This window comes from Idiotropiscis lumnitzeri, chromosome 18, assembly GCF_059441095.1.
Source record: "Idiotropiscis lumnitzeri isolate Australia: NSW breed Sydney's pygmy pipehorse chromosome 18, RoL_Ilum_1.0, whole genome shotgun sequence".
Taxonomy (NCBI): domain Eukaryota; kingdom Metazoa; phylum Chordata; class Actinopteri; order Syngnathiformes; family Syngnathidae; genus Idiotropiscis; species Idiotropiscis lumnitzeri.
The window spans coordinates 8,763,980-8,784,527 of NC_142408.1; the positions used below are offsets into that span (position 1 = coordinate 8,763,980).

The 20,548-nt window shown below is 40.5% G+C and overlaps 2 protein-coding genes across 6 annotated transcripts in view; both read left to right on the forward strand.

Annotated features, from left to right (window-relative positions):
• LOC148319402 (uncharacterized) overlaps positions 1-9,132 on the forward strand; it is a 44,873-nt gene extending 35,741 nt beyond the window's left edge. Inside the window, exons 21-48 of one of the 5 annotated variants that reach the window (XM_088280758.1) lie at positions 304-467; positions 606-756; positions 879-947; positions 1,662-1,751; positions 1,936-2,073; positions 2,165-2,295; positions 2,436-2,521; positions 2,723-2,849; positions 2,946-3,042; positions 3,109-3,252; positions 3,556-3,633; positions 3,749-3,826; positions 4,011-4,052; positions 4,134-4,178; positions 4,531-4,551; positions 5,021-5,083; positions 5,448-5,462; positions 5,559-5,579; positions 6,348-6,436; positions 6,521-6,667; positions 6,749-6,872; positions 6,963-7,016; positions 7,102-7,179; positions 7,666-7,813; positions 7,967-8,023; positions 8,231-8,323; positions 8,415-8,574; positions 8,841-9,132. In XM_088280758.1, the coding sequence (XP_088136884.1) occupies positions 304-467; positions 606-756; positions 879-947; positions 1,662-1,751; positions 1,936-2,073; positions 2,165-2,295; positions 2,436-2,521; positions 2,723-2,849; positions 2,946-3,042; positions 3,109-3,252; positions 3,556-3,633; positions 3,749-3,826; positions 4,011-4,052; positions 4,134-4,178; positions 4,531-4,551; positions 5,021-5,083; positions 5,448-5,462; positions 5,559-5,579; positions 6,348-6,436; positions 6,521-6,667; positions 6,749-6,872; positions 6,963-7,016; positions 7,102-7,179; positions 7,666-7,813; positions 7,967-8,023; positions 8,231-8,323; positions 8,415-8,574; positions 8,841-9,126 (2,796 nt within the window). In that variant the 3' untranslated portion in view covers positions 9,127-9,132. Of the gene's footprint in view, positions 1-303; positions 468-605; positions 757-878; positions 948-1,661; positions 1,752-1,935; positions 2,074-2,164; positions 2,296-2,435; positions 2,522-2,722; positions 2,850-2,945; positions 3,043-3,108; positions 3,253-3,555; positions 3,634-3,748; positions 3,827-4,010; positions 4,071-4,133; positions 4,179-4,530; positions 4,552-4,838; positions 4,866-5,020; positions 5,084-5,447; positions 5,463-5,558; positions 5,580-6,347; positions 6,437-6,520; positions 6,668-6,748; positions 6,873-6,962; positions 7,017-7,101; positions 7,180-7,665; positions 7,814-7,966; positions 8,024-8,230; positions 8,324-8,414; positions 8,575-8,840 lie in introns of all 5 variants that reach the window. The other 4 variants (XM_088280755.1, XM_088280757.1, XM_088280753.1 and 1 more) reach the window with 4 other exon arrangements.
• Positions 9,133-13,017: 3,885 nt separating this feature from the next.
• LOC148319404 (phospholipid-transporting ATPase ID-like) lies at positions 13,018-20,125 on the forward strand. The gene is made up of 23 exons (XM_088280836.1): positions 13,018-13,079; positions 13,171-13,243; positions 13,357-13,427; positions 13,924-14,006; positions 14,086-14,244; positions 14,439-14,527; positions 14,656-14,849; positions 14,920-15,128; positions 15,212-15,255; positions 15,496-15,661; positions 15,735-15,923; positions 16,210-16,325; positions 16,395-16,559; positions 16,747-16,858; positions 16,940-17,045; positions 17,153-17,303; positions 17,386-17,569; positions 17,636-17,859; positions 17,974-18,057; positions 18,294-18,539; positions 18,973-19,111; positions 19,322-19,452; positions 19,629-20,125. The coding sequence occupies exons 2-23, from the start codon at positions 13,190-13,192 to the stop codon at positions 19,860-19,862; spliced, it is 3,150 nt and encodes a 1,049-aa protein (XP_088136962.1). The 5' UTR covers positions 13,018-13,079; positions 13,171-13,189; the 3' UTR covers positions 19,863-20,125.
• Positions 20,126-20,548: the final 423 nt, after the last annotated feature.

The window sequence follows — 20,548 nt, forward strand, 5'->3', positions numbered from 1 at the left end:
AGAAATTGAAAGCGTCTATTACAAGGTCAATTTACATTTGAGTTTGACAGAAGTTCTAACTAAAATCTTGGGCACCTTTAGAGTAGGACTTTTCAACATTCTACCACTGAGCATTGTCTTATTTGTCACTTGACTGATTACAATGATTACCCGTGACTCATGCACTGAGATGCTTTCGGTTCCACTGTCTTTACCAATGGTCTTTTGTCAGATGCAAACATTTCTTCAATTGCCTTTCCCATGATTGAAATACATAATACAGCAAATCAACAATGCCTCACTGCACTTTTTATTCCACCCTAGAACCTGTTCCACCACTCTACAGATATCCATGGACACGGTGTGGTGAAAATTCCAGAGGCACGCGGAGACGACGCATGGAAAGTTTATTTTGACGACGTGCCGCAAGATATCGTGGATGAGTTTGCCATGCGTTACGGAATCGAATCAATCTACCAGGCCATGACGTACGTTTGAGATGACAAATTAATTTATGTTTATTATTTGTCGGACGTCTATATTAAATGATGACTAGGCTGGCTCATTCATCAGCCTCAAGCTGTCAGCTTATTTACAATGAAAGTTTCCTTTGCTGCTATTTCCAGGCACTTTGCTTGCCTGTCTTCTAAATACATGTGTCCCGGGGTTCCTGCGGTGATGAGCACGCTGCTCGCCAACATCAATGCCTTCTACGCCCACACAACCGCCTCCACCAATGTGTCCGCTTCGGACCGTTTTGCGGCCTCCAATTTTGGGGTCTGTACTGCAACACAACACACACGTTTTCTGTTTTTTCTTGTATACAGTATTATTTTGTCTTACAGTTTTCTGTTCAGTACATATTTATCTAAAAAGGCTCCATACAATCTTCTCTACAGAAAGAACGCTTTATTAAGCTTCTAGACCAGTTGCACAACTCCTTGCGCATTGACCTCTCTACCTACAGGGTAAGATATCGTTCTTTTCTTATGAAAGAAAATATATCAATGTGTTTAACCTACTGAATGTTCAAAATGACAATGCAATGCATTTTGCAGCAAATGAAAACTACATTTTTGATTTTTTTGCAAAAAAAAAAGAATAAAAGAAATCCCAAATCGATGGGGGTTTTTAAATAGGGGGATTAAAAGTAAACGAAACATGCTCACTTTGTTTAGATGTTTAACAGTGCCTAGTTTGTAAAAAAAAAATAAATAAATAAATAAATAAAATTTCAATCTCTAGTTTATAGCATATTTCATACCCAACTCAATATGCTTCACAATATATCATTAAAAGTACAATTATTTAAAAGCAATCAGAGTTAAAAAGCAAACCAATGTATTGAAATAACAAAAATAGCTTACTCAAATTACTAAAAGAGCCTACAGTGAAAGAACTAAAACACGATTTGAAAAGTACTTTGAAAGGCTTAATTACAGATATGGGAAAAGAGGATAGTTTTAAACCTGGATTTAAAAATGTTTTCCCTTTATTGATATGTTTTAAATCACTAATCGTTCACTCTGATCGTAAAGGACACCAGCAATTTGTACACACATACAGAGAAAAAAAAATGCTTTTTAAATGTGATTTTTAGGAAGCCACATTATACCCGGGTGCGTGTTATTCACTGGATATTATCGTATGTATGTGAATTAAAGTGCGTTTTTCTTTTCTAGAACCACTTCCCTGCCAGCAATAAGGATCGCCTCCAGGATTTAAAATCCACTGTGGATCTTTTAACCAGTATCACATTCTTCAGAATGAAGGTAACAGACATACACTTTGTATCTGTCAGCTTTTAAACATGAACATTTTTGATTAATGTTTTGCCCATTAAGTCCAAGTATAATTTATTTTGTGACTAAATATATTTTAAAAACAAACAGACTGAATGTGGTTTTGAGTGAGGAATTGTCACCGCCAGTGCTGCTGACACTTTATAATGTTCAGGTCCAGGAGTTGCAGTCCCCACCCAGAGCCAGCCAAGTTGTTCGAGACTGTGTCAAGGCCTGTCTCAACTCCACCTACGACTACATCTTCAATAACTGCCATGATCTCTACAGCCAACAGTACCAACCCGTTGAAATGGTGAGGCACACTTTGATTACTTAGTTGGAATGCAATCATCCGGAATGGCTCTATAAATACAGTTGAGTATTTTTATTTTTTTTTAATTCAGAACAAGGAAGAGCTCTCTTTGGAGGACCAAGGTCCGAGCATCAAGAATTTGGATTTCTGGCCCAAACTCATTATGCTCATTGTTTCCATCATTGAAGAGGACAGGAACTCCTACACCCCCGTCCTGAACCAGTTCGTATTATTAGCTTTGCATTTTGTAATGGGGAACCGTTGATGAAACTCTCATTGTATTTTTGTCCTGACTGTGTTCGGTTTCAGAATTCATCCCAATTCCTCGATCCATATTTGACATTTCTTTAAATGTGTTCTAGGTTTCCTCAAGAATTGAATGTAGGGAAGGTGTCAGCGGAAGTCATGTGGACATTGTTTGCACAGGACATAAAGTATGCTATGGAAGGTACGTGACTCTTTGTTAGCGAAGTTACGTTAGCTTGATTTGATATAGCATGGGTTATCAATGTAGTTGAAAGATAAAATTCTAAATTCAACAAATTACTATTTACTATCCGACATGCAACCTGTGGCCTCATTTGGACCCATGTTTGGTTGACAATTGCTCTTGATTTCTCATGCCGCCATATAAAATTTCCTCCTTCAGAACATGAAAAACACCGTCTGTGTAAAAGTACGGACTACATGAACCTGCACTTCAAAGTCAAATGGCTCTATAATGAATATGTCAAAGAGCTTGCTAACTTCAAGGATACCGTTCCAGACTACCCATCGTAAGTAGTCCAGAAATTGACTGAGCAATACCAATCAACCGGCCGGGGGGGAAAACAACTTTTATAAATGCATATTATGTTGTTTTCTTGGCGTAGCTGGTTCCTGCAATTTGTGCTGCAGTGGTTGGATGAAAATGAGGATGTATCAATGGAATTCATGCACGGAGCCCTTGAGAGAGACAAAAAAGATGGGGTAAGATGTTTCTGAACATATGAGGATGCACTTGTAATACTCATGAGGAACTTTTTTCCAATGCAGTTCCAGCAAACGTCTGAGCACGCTCTCTTCTCCTGCTCCGTGGTGGACATCTTCACCCAGCTCAACCAAAGCTTCGAGATCATCAAGAAACTGGAATGCCCTGACGCGGATGTCATGGCACAATACAGCCGCCGCTTCTCCAAGGTAGGAGATAAAATGGTGATATCGCACGGTATGTTCAATCTGACAAGGATTTTTTTTTTTTTTTTTTTTTTTAACGATTGTTCAGTTGGCCAGTTGGGAGAGAATGTGCGGCAATGTGTTCCTTTTTCTTGCATGAAGGAGAATATTTTAGGACACATGGGAATAAATTCATTTTCGCCCCAAAGCCGTAATATGATACCGTTGTGTAATGATTGCGTCCAATTTTATTGCCTCGTAAAATGAAAGGAATATTCTTTATATAATTTCCTTTTCCTCAAAGTTAACTTTCGTTTCCCCTTCCAGACTATTGCCAAAGTTCTTTTAAAGTACAGTTCCATTCTTAACAACAGTTTTCCATCGTACGTTGACAAGGAGAAGATCGTAAGTGGCCATTTCCCAATTCTTATTATCATACTATTTTTCATCCCCCCCCAAAAAATGTTGAACCTCCTGAAGTCCATTATTTTCATTTCACTCTCCATGTGCTTCTACGCAGCCTTGCGTCCTGATGAATAACGTGCAGCAGTTACGAATCCTGTTGGAGAAGATGTTTGAGTGCATGGGTGCCAAACAGGTAAACCTGAGGACAAATTAATTTGAATTTTAATTTAATAAAAATTAAAAAATATCTTGCTGTGGTAGACAATATTGAGATTGTCTCCGTATTTGAGTTTTACATGCCGAAGAAAGGGCTGTGATGACCTGTTTGAAGTGAATTAGTTGGGGCATTTTAACTTGTGTCCAATGTACATTTGAAGCAAAAGGAATTGATGGAAGAGGAAGAAGCAGAAGACAACGAGGTAGGTTGTCAGCACTGTGTGCCTCGGACAGAAAGGAGACGGATTAAAATGTCATGTCCCGCCTTTGTCCGGCTTGAACAGGAAATGCTAACCGGTAATGAGGAGGCGACGGCTCTGGTGCGTACTGTTGTGTAGTACCGGTAGTTGCGGTTCGGTTAACAGCTAGATTCATTAGACAGAGTGGCTTATTTGTGGTAAGTGGACCCTCGAGTGACGGCACTCGTGTGAATGAAGCCAGTGTACGTCATGTGTGCCAAAAGTAGTTGCTGTGATGTGGTGGCGATGAAAGTTTGGCGCACGATCCTTTGAGAAACCGCCAGATTAGATTTATCTCTTAGTTTAGGTTTATACTTAGCGCCTAGATGGACATATGCGAGCCGCTTCATTCTGTACACTTGTTCTGTCTGATGAAAAATTTTTGATTGGCACGGCACCGATTTCAATTTAATTTGTTTATTGTTGTGGCTGCACTTCACAGTTGTTACTGTCAATTCAAAAGGTTATTCAAGAACTTGGATGGAATTTCGTTTCATGTTGCTCTTTTATTGGATGTCATAGAATTGTTTCGGTGTCTCAAATGACGTGAGCAATGAGTGGACTGTTTATAGTACAGTAATCAGTGGAGATTTTTTGTGTCTTTTGATTTGAATTGATTTTGTTGAGTCCTCAAACCATTTATAATATTTTCTCAATATTCATGCAGCCACCATTTCAATATTCAGAATTTGTATTCATTTTCACTTCCATAGAGGTGCATGATGTTTTCTTCTGTTTTTTTTCCTCTAGTCTAACAATAGAATGCTAACATGTCAGGCAAGTTACTGTATTGTCTATACTATGTTTGTGATTTTTTTTTTTTTTTTTTTTTTTTTTTTGCAATGAATTACATTTATTTTTCAAGCACCATAATCTTTTTATTCCGGTTTTGGCAATGAGACTGAACATCGTATTTTCACTGCCTCTGTCAGTTTGAGGAGAGTGAGGAAGAGGAAGAGGAAGTAAGGGAGGAAGGGGACAAAATTCAGGTTCAGGTTTGTTGCAGTCTTAAGTGTAGCCCAAATCATTCATGTGAATTGTTTCCATCCTATTTCTGCTCCCAGCGACATCATTAATTCATTGACAGCGAAACCCGTGTGGAATTTCACGGGGTGCGTAATAACTTTGGATAATCATTTCTGGCGACAGCAGTCATCAGTCAGCCCGTCCCGAGGCCTTTCCTGAAATGTCTTCACTCATTTCCTCTTTAACTCATTCACTGCCATTGACGGGCATAGACGTCGAAAAGTACTTTTGTTTTTCCTGGGCTGGGAATGAATGAATTAATAACTTTTGCTGACTGCTTTTGCCTTTTTTAATCTGTGTCCTGTTTCCGCTCCTCAAATTTATTTTGCATAGACTGACGGGGAGCAGGTGGGTTTCAGTATTAAGACAACTTACAATATATATTTTGATGATTATTGTTTATTTATTTACTAAAACATTGTCAAACATTCCTACCGCATGAAGCTGGATACTCCAGCAGCGAAGGTAAGAAGCACGACAATCTATTCGTAACTGCCATGCCTTCCCTGAAGCCTTCCCTCAGTGACAACTAGCAAAAATGTTCGTCTTCCTTCAATGCCTCTCCGTAACTCCCGCTAGGCCATGATTTTAAAAAGCTATTCGATCATTGAACTAATGAGGCACACAAGCCCACAATTTATTCGGATGCTTCCTTTGTATAACTGGGTTAGCTGTATTGTAGAAGCATTTTCCTTTTTTCCTCCCATTAATTGAAACAACTTTTTAATTGCAGTATTAGCATCCTTTATTGCTACACATTGTCTCATTCCGTCGCTGTCCTGTAAAAAAAATCACTTTTTTTTCCTTTATTAATTTTTATTTTTTATTTTTACATTAATGGGGTTACCGCGTTACAGACATTACATTAATGTGAAAAAAGACGTGTTTTTCACACGATATTTTAATATCTCATGGATTTTTTTAAAACTTATTGCCGAATTGTTACCAATATGAAAATGTACTTATTTGAGATACTGCCTAAAAGAATTCCTCTTTTGAAAAATAAATGCTATTATTAATCAGATTTTTTTTTTCCCACATTGTTTACATCAAATTTCTATCCTGTCCATAGTTACGCGACATTATCTGAAATCTGAGCATTTGTATTCTGGAAAATAAAATTTTATTTTTTAACAATATTTATTTTGTGTTTACAATCTCTCTCTCTCTCTCTCTCTCACTCCATCTCAATAATGCTTGGGTGTTTTTTTTGTGTGTGTATTCTTTCTGCAGATGGACACTGAGGCAAGTGATCTGCTGAACAACCTGCAGGTGAAGCTGAACAGCGTGCTGGATGAGCTCAGCTGCGCATTTGGGAACAGGTAAAACCCATGCCCACATTTCCAAACTTGTGCCCCACATGTGATTCCACATGCATTTATGCCGACTCCCGTGTGAACTGCCAGTTTCCAGAGCCGCATCAATGACTGCATGCGTCAGATGGCGTCACTGCTATACCAGATAAAAGGTCCGCTCAACGCCAACACCAAAAGCCAGGTGGAGGCCGACTCTGATAACATGCTACGACCTCTCATGGATTTCCTGGATGGGAGGTAAGTGGCTACACATGCTAACCAAAAATTCAATGAGTGGTAATAATTGCACAAACATCTTGCATGTCCTTGATTCCGCAGGTTGACGCTGTTTGCAACCATTTGTGAGAAGACCGTTTTGAAGCGTGTGCTCAAGGAGCTGTGGAGGATTGTGATGACCAACTTGGAGAAGACTATCGTCCTGCCCCAGGGCAATGACACCTTTGTAAGTATTTGAATATGGTCATAATATAATATGATGTGGAGTTATATGAGTCGCAGTTGCCAAGAAAATATATATGTACGCATTTTTCAGGGGGCGCAGATACTGTCGGCTGCAAAAGAGCTCGGTCAGCTTTCCAAACTCAAAGTAAGACGACGCTCCAGATGTATTAACCCAATGTGAGTGATTTTATTTTTTCACACTTGTTTGACTGGCTTTTTTTTTTGCATAGGATCATATGGCAGGGGAGGCGAAGAGCCTGTCTCCGAGGCAGTGTGCTGTTATGGATGTTGCACTGGACACAATTAAGGTCAGATGACTTAATCTGGGTACGCTTTAGATAGGTGGGAAAACGTTTTTTTGTTTTTTTTTTTTCAAACAAACCGCATGCGTTTCAATTAAATACTGTGGTTTAGTATTAGCGCGTTGCGCATTTTATATGCCAGCCGGCTGAACCCATGTGATGTTTTATGACATTTCAAAGAGTTTCCATTATTCATACATTTTCGCACATATTCAAAATGGTATTTTATTTTTTTTCAAACATCTGGTTAGCATCTGGTATGTGCCCCCCCCCGTGGTGCTGATGAAAAAATGTGGCCCCTATTATCATGTAGTTTCCCATCACTGGTGTAAATAATTGAATCAATCAAAGCAAACATAATAAAAGCGGCTGCAAGAACACATTGCCAGTGATGCGTCTTGCTGCAAACATCAGTGTCAGTTCCTACTAAACAGCAACACGGGACAAAGCTTTGACAGTTGAGTGAAGAATCAGCTTTTTGTTTTTTCGCAGCAATATTTCCACGCTGGAGGGAATGGTCTGAAGAAGGCCTTCCTGGAGAAAAGTGCTGAGCTGTCTTCACTTCGCCACACGCTGTCCCTCTACACTCAGACCACTGACACACTCATCAAGACGTTTGTGACCAGCCAACATGCACAAGGTAAGCAATTCGAGCCAAGATTTTCCCTAACGAACTATTAGACGGTGCTGTGACCTGTATATTTTGCGTTTTCTAAAAGTTGTCGCCCACACTTGACTGTGTTGACAAGTTGTTGCTGTCTTCTTTTTATTTCCCGTGCTGCCTGTGTGCTAGTGCACAATGGAAAGGGTATTAGGTTAACTCCCAGTGAAAAAATACAGCCCGGCAGGGGTAGGTTTCATCATTATAGAGCATGTGACCACTCTAAACTGCCCAATAATCTCGCTGTCACTCTGTACTTGTTATCATTATGTGCCAATAAAGTGTCTGGACCACTAACATAATCTCACATCTCATCCTCACTGAGTAATTTTTTTTTTTTTTTTTTTTTTTTTTAAGTGGGCAAAATCCAAAGTATGCGTGTTTGCATTCAAATAGGCTCAGGTGTGTCCGACCCAATTGGCGAGGTGTCCGTCCAGGTTGAGCTCCACACTCATCCAAAAAGTGGAGAACGCAAAGTTTCCGCCAAAGGTACTCACTCACCCGATGGCATTTTTGAATTCCAAAAAGTTTCAGCCCGTCTACGGTCAATGCTCACTTGTCCCATCGCCTTCACTTGCAGTTGTGGCCGCCACAGATTTGAAGTGGCAGACACCTGGAATGTTCCGGCCTTTTGTGGAGCTCACCATGATCGGACCGCATCTCAGTGACAAGAAACGTAAATTCCAGACCAAATCCAAGAACAACAGCTGGTCTCCCAAGTTCAACGAGACCTTTTCCTTGTGAGTAAGACAATTTGTCGTTGTCGCATATTCATAAAAAAGGTTGACCTCTGCAACCATGTTTCTTTTTGGGGGTGTTTTCATCATTCAAGTAATGGTTAGAGACTAATGATATGGTCTTTGTGCATCAATAAAGTTTCATCAGACACACCTCCACCCATCCCCGTAGAAAATAACATAATTGACGTGTATACTGATCAACGACAGTGAATGTGTTAAAGCTAAAATCCGAAGCAGGCAGACGATTTCCATCCCTCTCTCCACAGCATCCTGGGAAACCAGGATGGTTTTGAGTGCTATGAGCTGCAAGTATGCGTCAAAGACTACTGCTTCGGTCGAGCCGACCGGGTGGTGGGCTTGTCTGTGATCCAGTTAAGAGACATCATGGAGAAGGGCAACTGTGCCTGCTGGTGCCCACTGGCTCAGTGCATCCACATGGACGACACAGGCCTTACCGCCATGCGCATCTTGTCGCAGCGCTCCAACGACGACGTCGCCAAGGAGTTTGTGCGGCTTAAGTCGGAAACTAGATCAGCCGAAGAGGGCAGATGAGCTGGGGCGGGGAGGGGGGGGGGGGGGGGGGGGGCAGAGATCTGCCCTTAACAGGCTTTTCTCAACCTTCAGCATAATTGACTGTTTCGTGGCACCTTATCAACATCACTTCCACACGATCCGTTTTGGTAGCCAGACGGATACACTTTGTGTTCCTCAACCTCACAATTTCTGTTTGATCAGCCTTTTTTGTTTTTTTTAATTTCTCTCATCAGCTGAATGCGCACACCATAGCCTCAAAGTCCCCCCACCTTCATAGTGTTGTCAAACAATGACCTCACGCAGGCTTGCTCCAACCTTGACCGCCGAGTTTGATGCCTTACACTCTTGAGTCCAAACTGTGAATGTGTCAAATGAATTCATTTGAAAAGCTCAAGGTCCACACTGGTGCGTTTGAGTCACGTGAAGATGACAATCAATTTCATCTCGAATGGTGTCAAATGTGATCAAATTTGAATTTAGTCTTTTACCACTGGGTGACTTCAATATGTGCCTTGTGCCATTTGGAAGTTTTTGTATCACAATATGAAAGATCCCTCGTTCCTTCTGGACACATCATCTTCGTGTTTAAACACTATAATTTGAAACTCCTCATATAGATATGCAAAGTGAAGTCATGGTAGGAAAGACATTGTATTTATTTTTTATTTTTTTTAACTGTTTATGTTTTGTGTCCATGTACGTAAGGATATTTTAAGGATTTTGCACAGTTTTTTTTGCTGCTGCTGTGTCGTTACAAGTTCTTCACAGGCTGTGTGTGTGTTTGTGTGTGAGTGTTTACATGTAGACAGGTGATGAATTAGTTAGATCCGGAGTGCATAAACGATAAATGGTGATGCTTCCATACGAGAAATATTTGGGAGACATTGTCTTTAACTTTCACAGTCCACCGTTTTCAGACAATATTAACTCAAGGAAAAACAAAAGCATTGGAAAACTTCCAAAAATAAATGTGAAGATTCTGTATAAGGTTTACTCTTAAATTTGTCACCCAACCTGATTTATGGTTTTTTTTTTTTTTTTTTTTTGCGCTTTCTTCAGTTGCCTTAATGTGATTGAACATATGTTTATATTTTGAACCCTGATTAAATGATGCTCTTTCTTTTGCTTACCCACTGTGAGGCCATTCCTGTATTCCAAGTGATATTCCTTTTTTTCTACTTTTTATCTTTGTTTCTCTAAACGTTATATCTAGATATGTGTCTGTCTCTAAGATATTTTGTAAATACGTGTGTATTGTGTTTTTAATAAATTGCAAACAATGTGACTGTAAGAGATATTTTTAGTATGATGCTAACACCAATCCATGTGTGCCATCGAATGCTTTCATGACCGGTGGAGAAATGTTTAAAACGTGACTCTCAATGGACGACGCTTTTGCAATATGGGGACCTCGATATTGGAGCGATTCTCTTTTTAACAAACAATCACCCGTAGAAACAAATTAGATTAAATCTTGTATGTAGTATACTGTACATATTCCTTGTGCCATTTTTTTTTTGCATGTTATGTTTTGCAACTCCCTTGTGTTACTGCAAGACTTAATTCAGTACAGAGTATCATATTTTTGGAGATGTGATTTGTCACTATGTTGCCATTTAAACATTCCAGTTCATTTTCTATAAAGCATCTGTCTATCAAAATGTGCATCTGATTTTTTTTGGAGTACTATTTGCGTCACAATTGTATGTATCAATTCAGTATTTTAAACCGGGCCGACACCAAGCAACACCCTTTGATATGGTATTGCTATGCAACATATAAAAGTTCTCCACCCCCAAAGCCCAGACCATCCAAGTTAATAAAATCCGAAGAAACGACAAATCATCAATGTCAAACCAATTTACATCTCTAATAAAAGACTATTTGAAACAATTGTCGATACAGCAACTCAGAAAAGTAAAATGATATTTTAACGATGCTGATAAAACTAATGGGATAGATATAGAAACCGCAGCCATTCATCGCAACCGTTGTTTTATTGCCCGTGCTGCGTCATCAGCCAGGTCCAAAGATTGCTTCATTGTTTACTCACGCTCTTAGCGGGGACGCTCACTGGGATCCCTGCTCCTCATTTTTTTTTAACCAAAATCCTCGAATGGTGGTTCCGCTCTCACCATCCTGCCTGTCTTTCATCCAGCTGGAGGCCCCAGTAGAACCATCTGGTTCTCGACTCTGAACCAGGCTGGGGTCTGAAAGTCCAAAGTGAGTTCACACGATGTCCTGCTTGCATTAGTTTTCTTTTTTCTTTCTTTCCTTCATTTATTTATTTATTTATTAAACATTTCATCCATGTGTCATCATGCATGCAATGAAATTGACACCAATTTGTTTGTTTGGATGTGATTCGATTTTATCTGTTTGGAAATCAGTCAAATGACAAAACAATCAAAATGGAGCATTCACAACGTTATAATATTGATGGCATACATTATAAATAATAAAATAAAAATTGAGGACAATTGCATCAACTTAGAAGTGTTTTAATCAGGAGTCAAAAGCCTGCAATCACCGACATTATCTTTGTGGCTATAAATCTTGAGTGAAAGAATTAACTTTGGCTTTAGCAGGGAGTGGCCCAACATTAGCAACGTGTCTTTATTTTCCAAAACCTTCTTAGGTAATAGTTTTTGTGTGTGTTGAATTGTCAGTTGGTTGTCAAGAGTCTGACTTAGGAATAACACATACTGTTTTGTATTGATTATCAATACAATGCAATACATCACAAAACAGTAATAATGTTCCTCCTAATATTTATTTGTCGTAGAAAAACGGAGACAAGATGGGATCAGTAGCGTCCTACTTTGGTCGGGTGTGTGGGCAGCATAAAAAGCAAGGTGAGTCTATTTTGACTACGTTCTTGTTTTCTACAGTTTGCTGCAGAAGTATTTGGACAAATGACAGGGCATGACTGCCGACTCAATGTTTACTGCTGTCAGAAGTACCAAGATGAAATTTATTCAGCCTGACCTACAAAACAGAACTGCGTTTCAGCGTGTGATGACGTCAATGGGATCCAAACGTCTCACCGTCACTAGCTGCAAATTATTTTCTTTCAAGTACAGCAAATGATCATTTTATCTTCAATGTCTTGACTTAAATTGCTTGCTTTTTTTTAACTCAATAGTAGAGGAGAAAGGGGGAAATAATAAAAATTAATTGTCCAGATATTCCTGAGTCTAACTGTGTGACATTTCTGGAAATTGAGCTGTTTTAATGACAAATCTCTGTTTCCTTATCAACAGAGGTGGAGAGACGCTTGCGAGCGAATGACAGACCTTTCAACTTTACTTACCACTATGCCGTGAGTCCGGAAGATAGAAGATATCGCACATCGGCAATGGATTTTTTTTTTCTCATTCCTCTCTTCTTCCTTTTTCAGAATAACGCCATCAAGACATCCAAATACAACATCTTCACCTTTCTGCCACTTAACCTTTTTGAGCAGTTCACGAGGCTCGCCAACTGCTTCTTCCTCTTCCTCTTTACACTTCAGGTTGGCTCACGATTTTGTTCTCGAGTGCTCCTCTAAATGCCGCAACACAATTTTTGATTTGGGTTAAAAAAAATCAACAAAAATTACAGGCATGTTTTTAGATGAATTTGCCAGTGTACACTGCCTGAAACACCCCCGCTTACAAATTCCGTCATATTTTCAATCTGATGTTACAATTTTTACTTTCCATTTCATATGTGCGTCTTTTGGCAGCTCATCCCACAAATCTCCTCGCTAGCCTGGTTTACGACAGCTGCTCTCCTGATTTTGGTGCTCTCCATAACAGCGGTCAAAGATGCCTCCGATGACATAGTGAGCAGATTACGATTATTGATTTAGCAAGGAAACAGCAATATCATACTGTTTCTATGTTTTTGCGCCCATTAAATAAACAGAACAGACACAAAAGTGACAACCAAGTGAATAAGCGTGAAGTGAGCGTCCTCATTGATGGAGAGTGAGTCATTTGGCCCTTTGCAAATCATCTGTCGATTATGTCAGATGGAAGTGATTGCTTTCAGTTCGTTCACCTGCTTTCATTGTGACAGATTGCGAACTAAAAAATGGATGAATGTGCAGGTTGGCGATATAGTCAAGCTGGAAAATAACCACTTTGTCACCGTAAGTGCCACCGCATTTCATTTTGTCGCAAAAAGCGCTTGGAAGTTGATAACGTTTTTAGTAGCCTACTTAATGTTGTCCTGCAAATTTCTTTATGCGTGTTTGTTTTCCAGGCGGACCTTCTTTTACTCTCCAGCAGCGAGGCTCTCAATGTGGTTTATGTGAAAACAGCTGAATTAGATGGGTATGTCTATGTATAATTAATATGTGTCATGGTCCTTGTTTGTGTGTGTGTGTGCACACATGAGATAAAACTCCTCATTTATTAAATGTTTCATATAGTCAATAATGTACACAGATATATCTAGAGTACTGTGTAATATATGATGTATGGCACTATATTGTTAATGTCCTGTGAAAAACACGCATGTCCAATTTTGTAATCCCATTCACGCAAAAATAAAAAAAATAAAATAAAATAAATGTTTTTCAAAGTACAGCGACTATATATTATTTTAAATTAATTGAATTGAATTTTATACAAACATTTTTTACAGCCGTGTGTAATCTATATAATATTAGTGTCAAGGAGCCTAATACACAAAATCGTTGACCCGAAGAGCAAACTCGACTGAACTCAAATAATAAGACAGAATTTGCGTGTGTGTGTGTGTGTGTGTATATATATATATATATATATATATATATATATATATATATATATATACTGTCACCCCCAGCGAAACCAATCTAAAGGTGAAACAAGCACTAACTGTCACTGGAGGGATGGGAGACAACACTGAAGAACTGGCCAGCTTCAATGGTGAGAACGTCAGTGGACAATTTGGTCATGTTCCACCTATTCCAACATGTGTGCAGAGATAACCTTATTTCTCTGTCAGGGGAAATAAAATGTGAGTCGCCAAACAACCGGCTGGAAAATTTTAAAGGGATACTGACAGTTGATGGACAAACGTATTCTTTGGATAATGACAGAGTGCTTCTACGTGGATGCACTCTGAGGAACACGGAGTGGTGCTTTGGACTGGTTATCTTTGCAGGTAAAGTGAGATTATTTTGTTTCAATTTTGAGACTTTATTCCCCAAACATTTTGGTCATATTCCAAATTGGATTTATTTTTTCTGTAAAGTGCTTTGATACAGCAGCACATGTTGTGATGTTAAAGTGATTCATAAATATAGATGTATTGAAATGTGTTCAGATCGATTTTAACATGAGATCCTACCATTGCAGGTCCGGACACCAAATTGATGCAGAACGGCGGAAAGACGACATTCAAAAGGACGAGCGTTGATCACCTGGTGAATGTCTTGGTGCTTTGTGTGAGTTTCAAACGCACTATATGTCAGAATTGAAAAGTTGAATTATAGTTAGTAAAGCTTTTTGGCTGGCAGCACAATGACCTCGTGGGCAGGTTTGGCCTCATAAGCTCTTTTCTGTCACCGATCAGATTTTTGTTTTCCTGCTGTCCATGTGCTCCGTTCTGGCCATTGGCCATGCGGTGTGGGAGAAGACGGAGGGCTCAGTTTTCACTGTGTTCCTCCCTTCAGAACCTGGCATTGATGCTCCTCTCTCATCATTCCTCTGCTTCTGGTCTTACGTGATCCTCCTGAACACGGTGGTGCCCATGTCTCTCTTTGTCAGGTCGGTACGAACACAGAAAGATAAAGACACTCTCTGTTTGTGTCGCACTTATGTTGCTTTTGTTTTTCAGCGTGGAAGCCATCCGTCTGGTGAATAGTTTCTACATTGACTGGGACAGGAAGATGTATTACCCCAAGAGTGACACTCCTGCTCAGGCGAGGACCACCACTCTGAATGAGGAGTTGGGTCAGATCAAATATATCTTCAGCGACAAGACTGGCACTCTGACGCAGAACATCATGACATTCAATAAGTGCTCAATCAATGGCAAAAGTTATGGTGAGCAGATAATTCAAAGCTACGCGCATATATAAATGTAAAGATTGTCAAATATTGATGTAATGGGTGTTTCATTGTTTTAGGGGAGCTCTTGGACCTTTCAGGACAGAGGGTTGAAATATCAGAGGTGATTTCATCATCTGGTCCACACGTTGATGGAACTGAATACAATAGCTGATTCTTTCCACTTTTGTGTCATGGGCTGATCAGATTTTTATTTCGGCTTTCTGTCGTGGTCCCAAACCAAATGGCCTGTGTAATGGTAGAAGACCCCCAGTTTGACATTTGCGGACCCCTGTAACACAAGAAATGTTTACAGCAAACCTGCATTCTCAAAATGTTTGAAACATGCGATTTATTTTTGTAGAGTACACCAAGGGTCGATTTCTCGTGGAACCAGAAAGCCGATCCAAAGTTTATTTTTCATGACCACAGTCTGGTGGAAGTTGTCAGGGAAGGCAACTTGGAGGCTCAAGAGTTTTTCCGTTTGTTGGCTCTATGCCACACCGTGATGCCCGAGGAAAAGAACGAGGGTGAGAAAACTTTTCACAACTTTAGAGTGGTCTCTTGTAAATGCAAAACATGATCTGTCAACTTTCCTCCAAGGGGAGCTTTGTTACCAGGCTCAGTCTCCTGATGAGGGTGCTCTGGTCACCGCTGCAAGAAACTTTGGATTTGTGTTTCATTCACGCACACCGGAGACCGTCACTGTTGAGGAAATGGGCAAACCAGTAGTCTATGAACTCTTGGCTGTTTTGGACTTCAATAATGTTCGCAAGAGGATGTCAGTCATAGGTGAGACCTTTCACCCAGAGTTCATTGGACTCCATTTTAACCTGGCCACTGTCTAATTAAATTAATGACTGTGTAGTCCTGATTATGTCCGGCTCATATATGAGAGGTTCTGGCTTCAAGTCTCAGCTCATGTGTGGAGTTGTTCACATCATATTCGCATTTTTTTCCTTTGGGTCTTTCTCACATTCCAAAAACATGCAAGTTCGGTTAAAGGAAGTCTTAATTGTCAGATTGTCGGTGTCGGCATCATCAATCGTGAACGCCAAATCCTCGTTGTGATTTTCAGTGCGTAACCCTGAAGGGAAGTTGACTCTATACTGCAAAGGAGCAGACACCGTCATCTACGAGAGGCTCCACACCTCCTGTAACACACTAATGGATGTCACCACCGGACACCTCAATGTACGTTTTTATTTCCTCGTACACGGAAAGTCGATTGTTGTAATTAACCGTTCTTAACCTTATTTTTAGGAATATGCAGGTGATGGTCTCCGCACTTTGGTTCTGGCTTACAAGGATTTGGACGAGAGCTACACGAAGGAGTGGATGCAGCGTCACCATGAGGCCAGCACCACTATCGAAGAACGAGACGAGAAACTTCATGAGCTGTATGAAGAGATTGAGAAAGACTTGTTGGTCGGTTCCCCGGTTGACTACTTTGCTGGAAACCTTGACTGCTGTCTGACGCAAGATGCTGTCATATTGGTTCATTTCCTATCAAGACAATTGTCTTTCTAGCCAAGCATGACTTTGTTTAATTTTTTTTGGGTACATTTTGAAAGATTTCTCAAATATTCACAATATATAACACCGTTTGACTTAGCTTCTGGGAACAACAGCTGTAGAAGACAAGTTGCAGGACGGTGTCCCTCAGACAATTGAGCAGCTGGCCAAAGCTGGCATCAAAATCTGGGTGTTGACCGGAGATAAACAAGGTTATTTCCTGCCAGATAACTTTTTTTTTTTTGCGCGTGCGATTTCATAAATTTATGTTCACATATTCTTACTCCTGCCAGAGACGGCAGAAAATATCGGCTATTCTTGTAACATGCTGCGAGAGGAGATGAAGGACGTGTTCATCGTGTCGGCAAATACGGCATCAGGGGTCAAAGAGGAGCTTCAGTATGTTCAAAAATGTTTGTTTTTAGTATGATGTACTAAGTCACGCACCGTCATTATGACCCAAAAGAGTTAGTGACACCTCCATCTCTACATTTTTCTGTTTGTAGAAGCGCCAGAAGGAAAATGTGTTTGACAGCACAGGAGGAGCCAAATGTGACCAAATCTCGGGCGGGCCTCTTGTGGCTGCAGAGAACAGAAACTCTTCAGGATGACAAAGCGGATGGAGATTATGCCCTTGTTATAAATGGACACAGTCTGGTAAAAAATAAATAAATAAATAAATAAATGATTCCCTCATTGTGATGTCAAAGAAAGTTTCCTTGTCGTCCATTTTCCTCAGGCTTTTGCGTTGGAGAAAGGCTTGGAGTTGGAACTGTTGAGGACAGCGTGCATGTGCCAAACGGTGATTTGCTGTAGGGTCACTCCACTACAGAAAGCCCAGGTTGTTGAACTGGTCAAGAAATACAAACAGGTGGTCACTCTGGCCATTGGAGATGGAGCCAACGACGTCAGCATGATCAAGGGTAAAGTCACTCACGGATGATACAAAAGTGCAAGGAAAAGATCCCAAACTGCTGTTTGTCTTACAGCTGCTCATATTGGCGTCGGTATCAGTGGTCAGGAGGGCATGCAGGCTGTTCTGTCCAGTGACTTCTCCTTTGCCCAGTTCCGCTATTTGCAACGTCTGCTGCTGGTGCACGGACGCTGGTCATATCTGCGCATGTGCAAGTTTCTGCAGTATTTCTTTTACAAGAATTTTACGTTCACCTTCGTGCACGTCTGGTATGCCTTCTTCTGCGGTTTCTCAGCACAGGTGAGGAACGTTAACGAATGTTTTGTGTCATTTGCGTCATCATGTGGGAGCATAATATTCATGAAATCTACTCATTCATTCAATTCTCGTTGATGTTCCCTTTCTAATTCACAGACTGTGTATGATCAGTGGTTTGTCAGCATGTACAACGTAGTGTACACAGTCCTCCCTGTCCTTGGCATGAGTCTCTTTGACCAGGTATGCAACATTTGCATCATTCACTCACAGTATTCCACATTACTTACTGGTTCATGTAATGAGATCCATTACGTGTAACAAAGAATCTGGGCTGATATTCCTGGATGTAGTAGTATCAATGCCCTCATCGTCATGAATTGCTTTTAGGTCCACCGTAGCTCCTACCCTAGCCTGTCTCTTGGTATGATGACAGTGTTTTAGTCACTCTTGATTTCTCCCACCGTGTGTTTCCGCAGGATGTGAATGATCGCTGGAGTTCCCAATATCCTCAGCTCTACTCACCGGGGCCTCGGAACGTTTACTTCAATAAGAAAGCCATGGTGTACTGCATGATCTACAGCTGCTACAGCTCCCTCGTTGTCTTCTTCGTCCCGTGGGCGGCCATACACGACGCGGTTGGAGAGGACGGCAAAGACATTGCAGATTATCAGTCCTTTGCTTTAGTGGTCCAGACGTGTCTTCTCATTGTAGTCAACATCCAGGTGAGGAAGTACACGATGGAGCGGCACACAGTCAGGTGTCCTTTTGTTTCAACAGCACATCTGCTACTTTGGCCCAATCCCATGACTTCCCCCTTAAACCAAGTGTGGCCAAACTACGGCCCGGGGGCCACATGTGACCCGTTAAACATTTTAATCCGGCCCGCCGAATTTGAAAAAAAATTTAATGAATAAACCTTGTTAATGTTTTATTTTCTGAATAATGTGGGTTTTCAAAGACATATATATTGTTGTAATGCCTTTGTTCACTTTCATTTAAAATTAAATTATTTATTTTCTCAGATGAGGTGAGGTTACCAAAACACTCCCTCCATCTGCTCCTTTCAATAATATATGATCACAATAGAGAGTGGCAATTATAAAGTCATTTGTGCTTTAATCAAACATTTCCTTTTTTTTTTTTTCAATATTTCAGCTCTGTCTCGACACGCATTACTGGACAGCTGTGAACCAGTCCTTTATGTGGGGTAGCCTGATACTGTACTTCACCACCACGTTCGCTATGCACAGCAACGACATGTTCTCCATATTCACCTCCGTTTTCCCTTTCATTGGTGAGTCACTTGCAGCCGAAACAAGAACTATCGCGGTACTGTTTGCTCTGTTTCTAGTTCCTTGACAAGCTAGTCGGCATTTTGTTTCCAATGAACAAGTCCAGTGCTAATGAAAAGATTTTGCATTCCATGGCATGTCACAAAGCAGCCAGTTTTGGTGTCTTTGGCTGATGTGCTTTACTATTGTGACTCCTGCGTTTGGGACTGCAGGCACAGCATGGAACTCTCTGAGCCAGCCGAATGTGTGGCTGACGATATTCTTGACATGCCTCCTCTGCGCTCTTCCGGTGGTGGCTTTCCGTTTCGTTATCATTCAGCTTCGGCCCACCATCAATGACAAGGTACGACAGTCCTGAGTGTGTTTTCCGCCTCTATTAAGAATTTAATGATCTGCTCCAGAAACTGTCAGAATCATAAATCATGTATAGCCGCACTTGCCCCAAATTATGAGTGCAATTTCCAAATTGAAGTTCTCGAAGGGTGTTCCAATTTTCAGCTATGACTTTGTTATACACAGGTGAGACATAAGGTACGTAAGGAGGGGCTACCACGTCCTGTTCCTTGCCGACCGCCAACAAGGCGAGTCAGCACTCGGCGGTCGAGCTACGCCTTCTCTCATACTCGAGGCTGTGGCGATCTGGTGACATCACGAAAATTTCTGCTAAAGCGTTCCGTAAAGAGTTGGAATGCTGATACTGAAGAACCACAACTTTACCGCACGATCCCAAAGGAGTCTGAACATCAACCATAGGAGCACTTGTTAACTGGTCGCAGCTCAAGTGACACAGTAATAATGACTTAAGAAAAAGGCTTCCCTTATTTATGCTCAAGGTAACTGAGTAAATGTGTTGTTCAATACTGGAGTAAAAAAAAAAAAGTGTTATTTTTAAGTACAATTTATCTCGCAAATGCACCGCGCATGCCAGTTAGTGAGTAAATTGACGCAAAATCATCATTATGTCAGTATTTTTATTTGGTGGTGTGCCATGAAATGTTTCTCATGTCTTATGAGTGCCTCGGCTCAATAAAGGATGACGAAGTTGGCCTTCTTTTTCTTCCACTCGCTTTTTCAACACCCTACTGCCTCCAGTTCTCATCCAATTCTGGCCATTCAAACATCAAAACCAAAAAACGCAAAACCCCAAAAAAAAAATAAATAAAAAAAAGACAAAACCAAAAAATTATTCAGAAAACGCTGATAAAAATCTATCATACTTTTCTAAGTGGTCAGAGGGAAATGTGTAAAAACAAATTCACGCAAAAAATCTGAAAATATCCAAAAGTCAATTATGTGGCTTGGCACCTGGGTGTGATGGGGGGGGGGGATTTTTGCGGGGTGGGTTGGAGGTTTCTTCTTCTGACCTATCTCATCACTTTGCATTGGCCCAATATGTTAAATTTAATCAATATTTGCATCTACAAAACCTTCACAATTGG

Bases quoted from the DNA above. Each gene is read 5' to 3' on its own strand.
- LOC148319404 (XM_088280836.1), top strand. From the start codon at position 13,190: ATGAATGTGCAGGTTGGCGATATAGTCAAGCTGGAAAATAACCACTTT. The intron at 17,304-17,385 runs GTAAAAAATAAA...CATTTTCCTCAG, and splicing joins TTATAAATGGACACAGTCTG to GCTTTTGCGTTGGAGAAAGG. The intron at 19,112-19,321 runs GTGAGTCACTTG...TTGGGACTGCAG, and splicing joins CTCCGTTTTCCCTTTCATTG to GCACAGCATGGAACTCTCTG.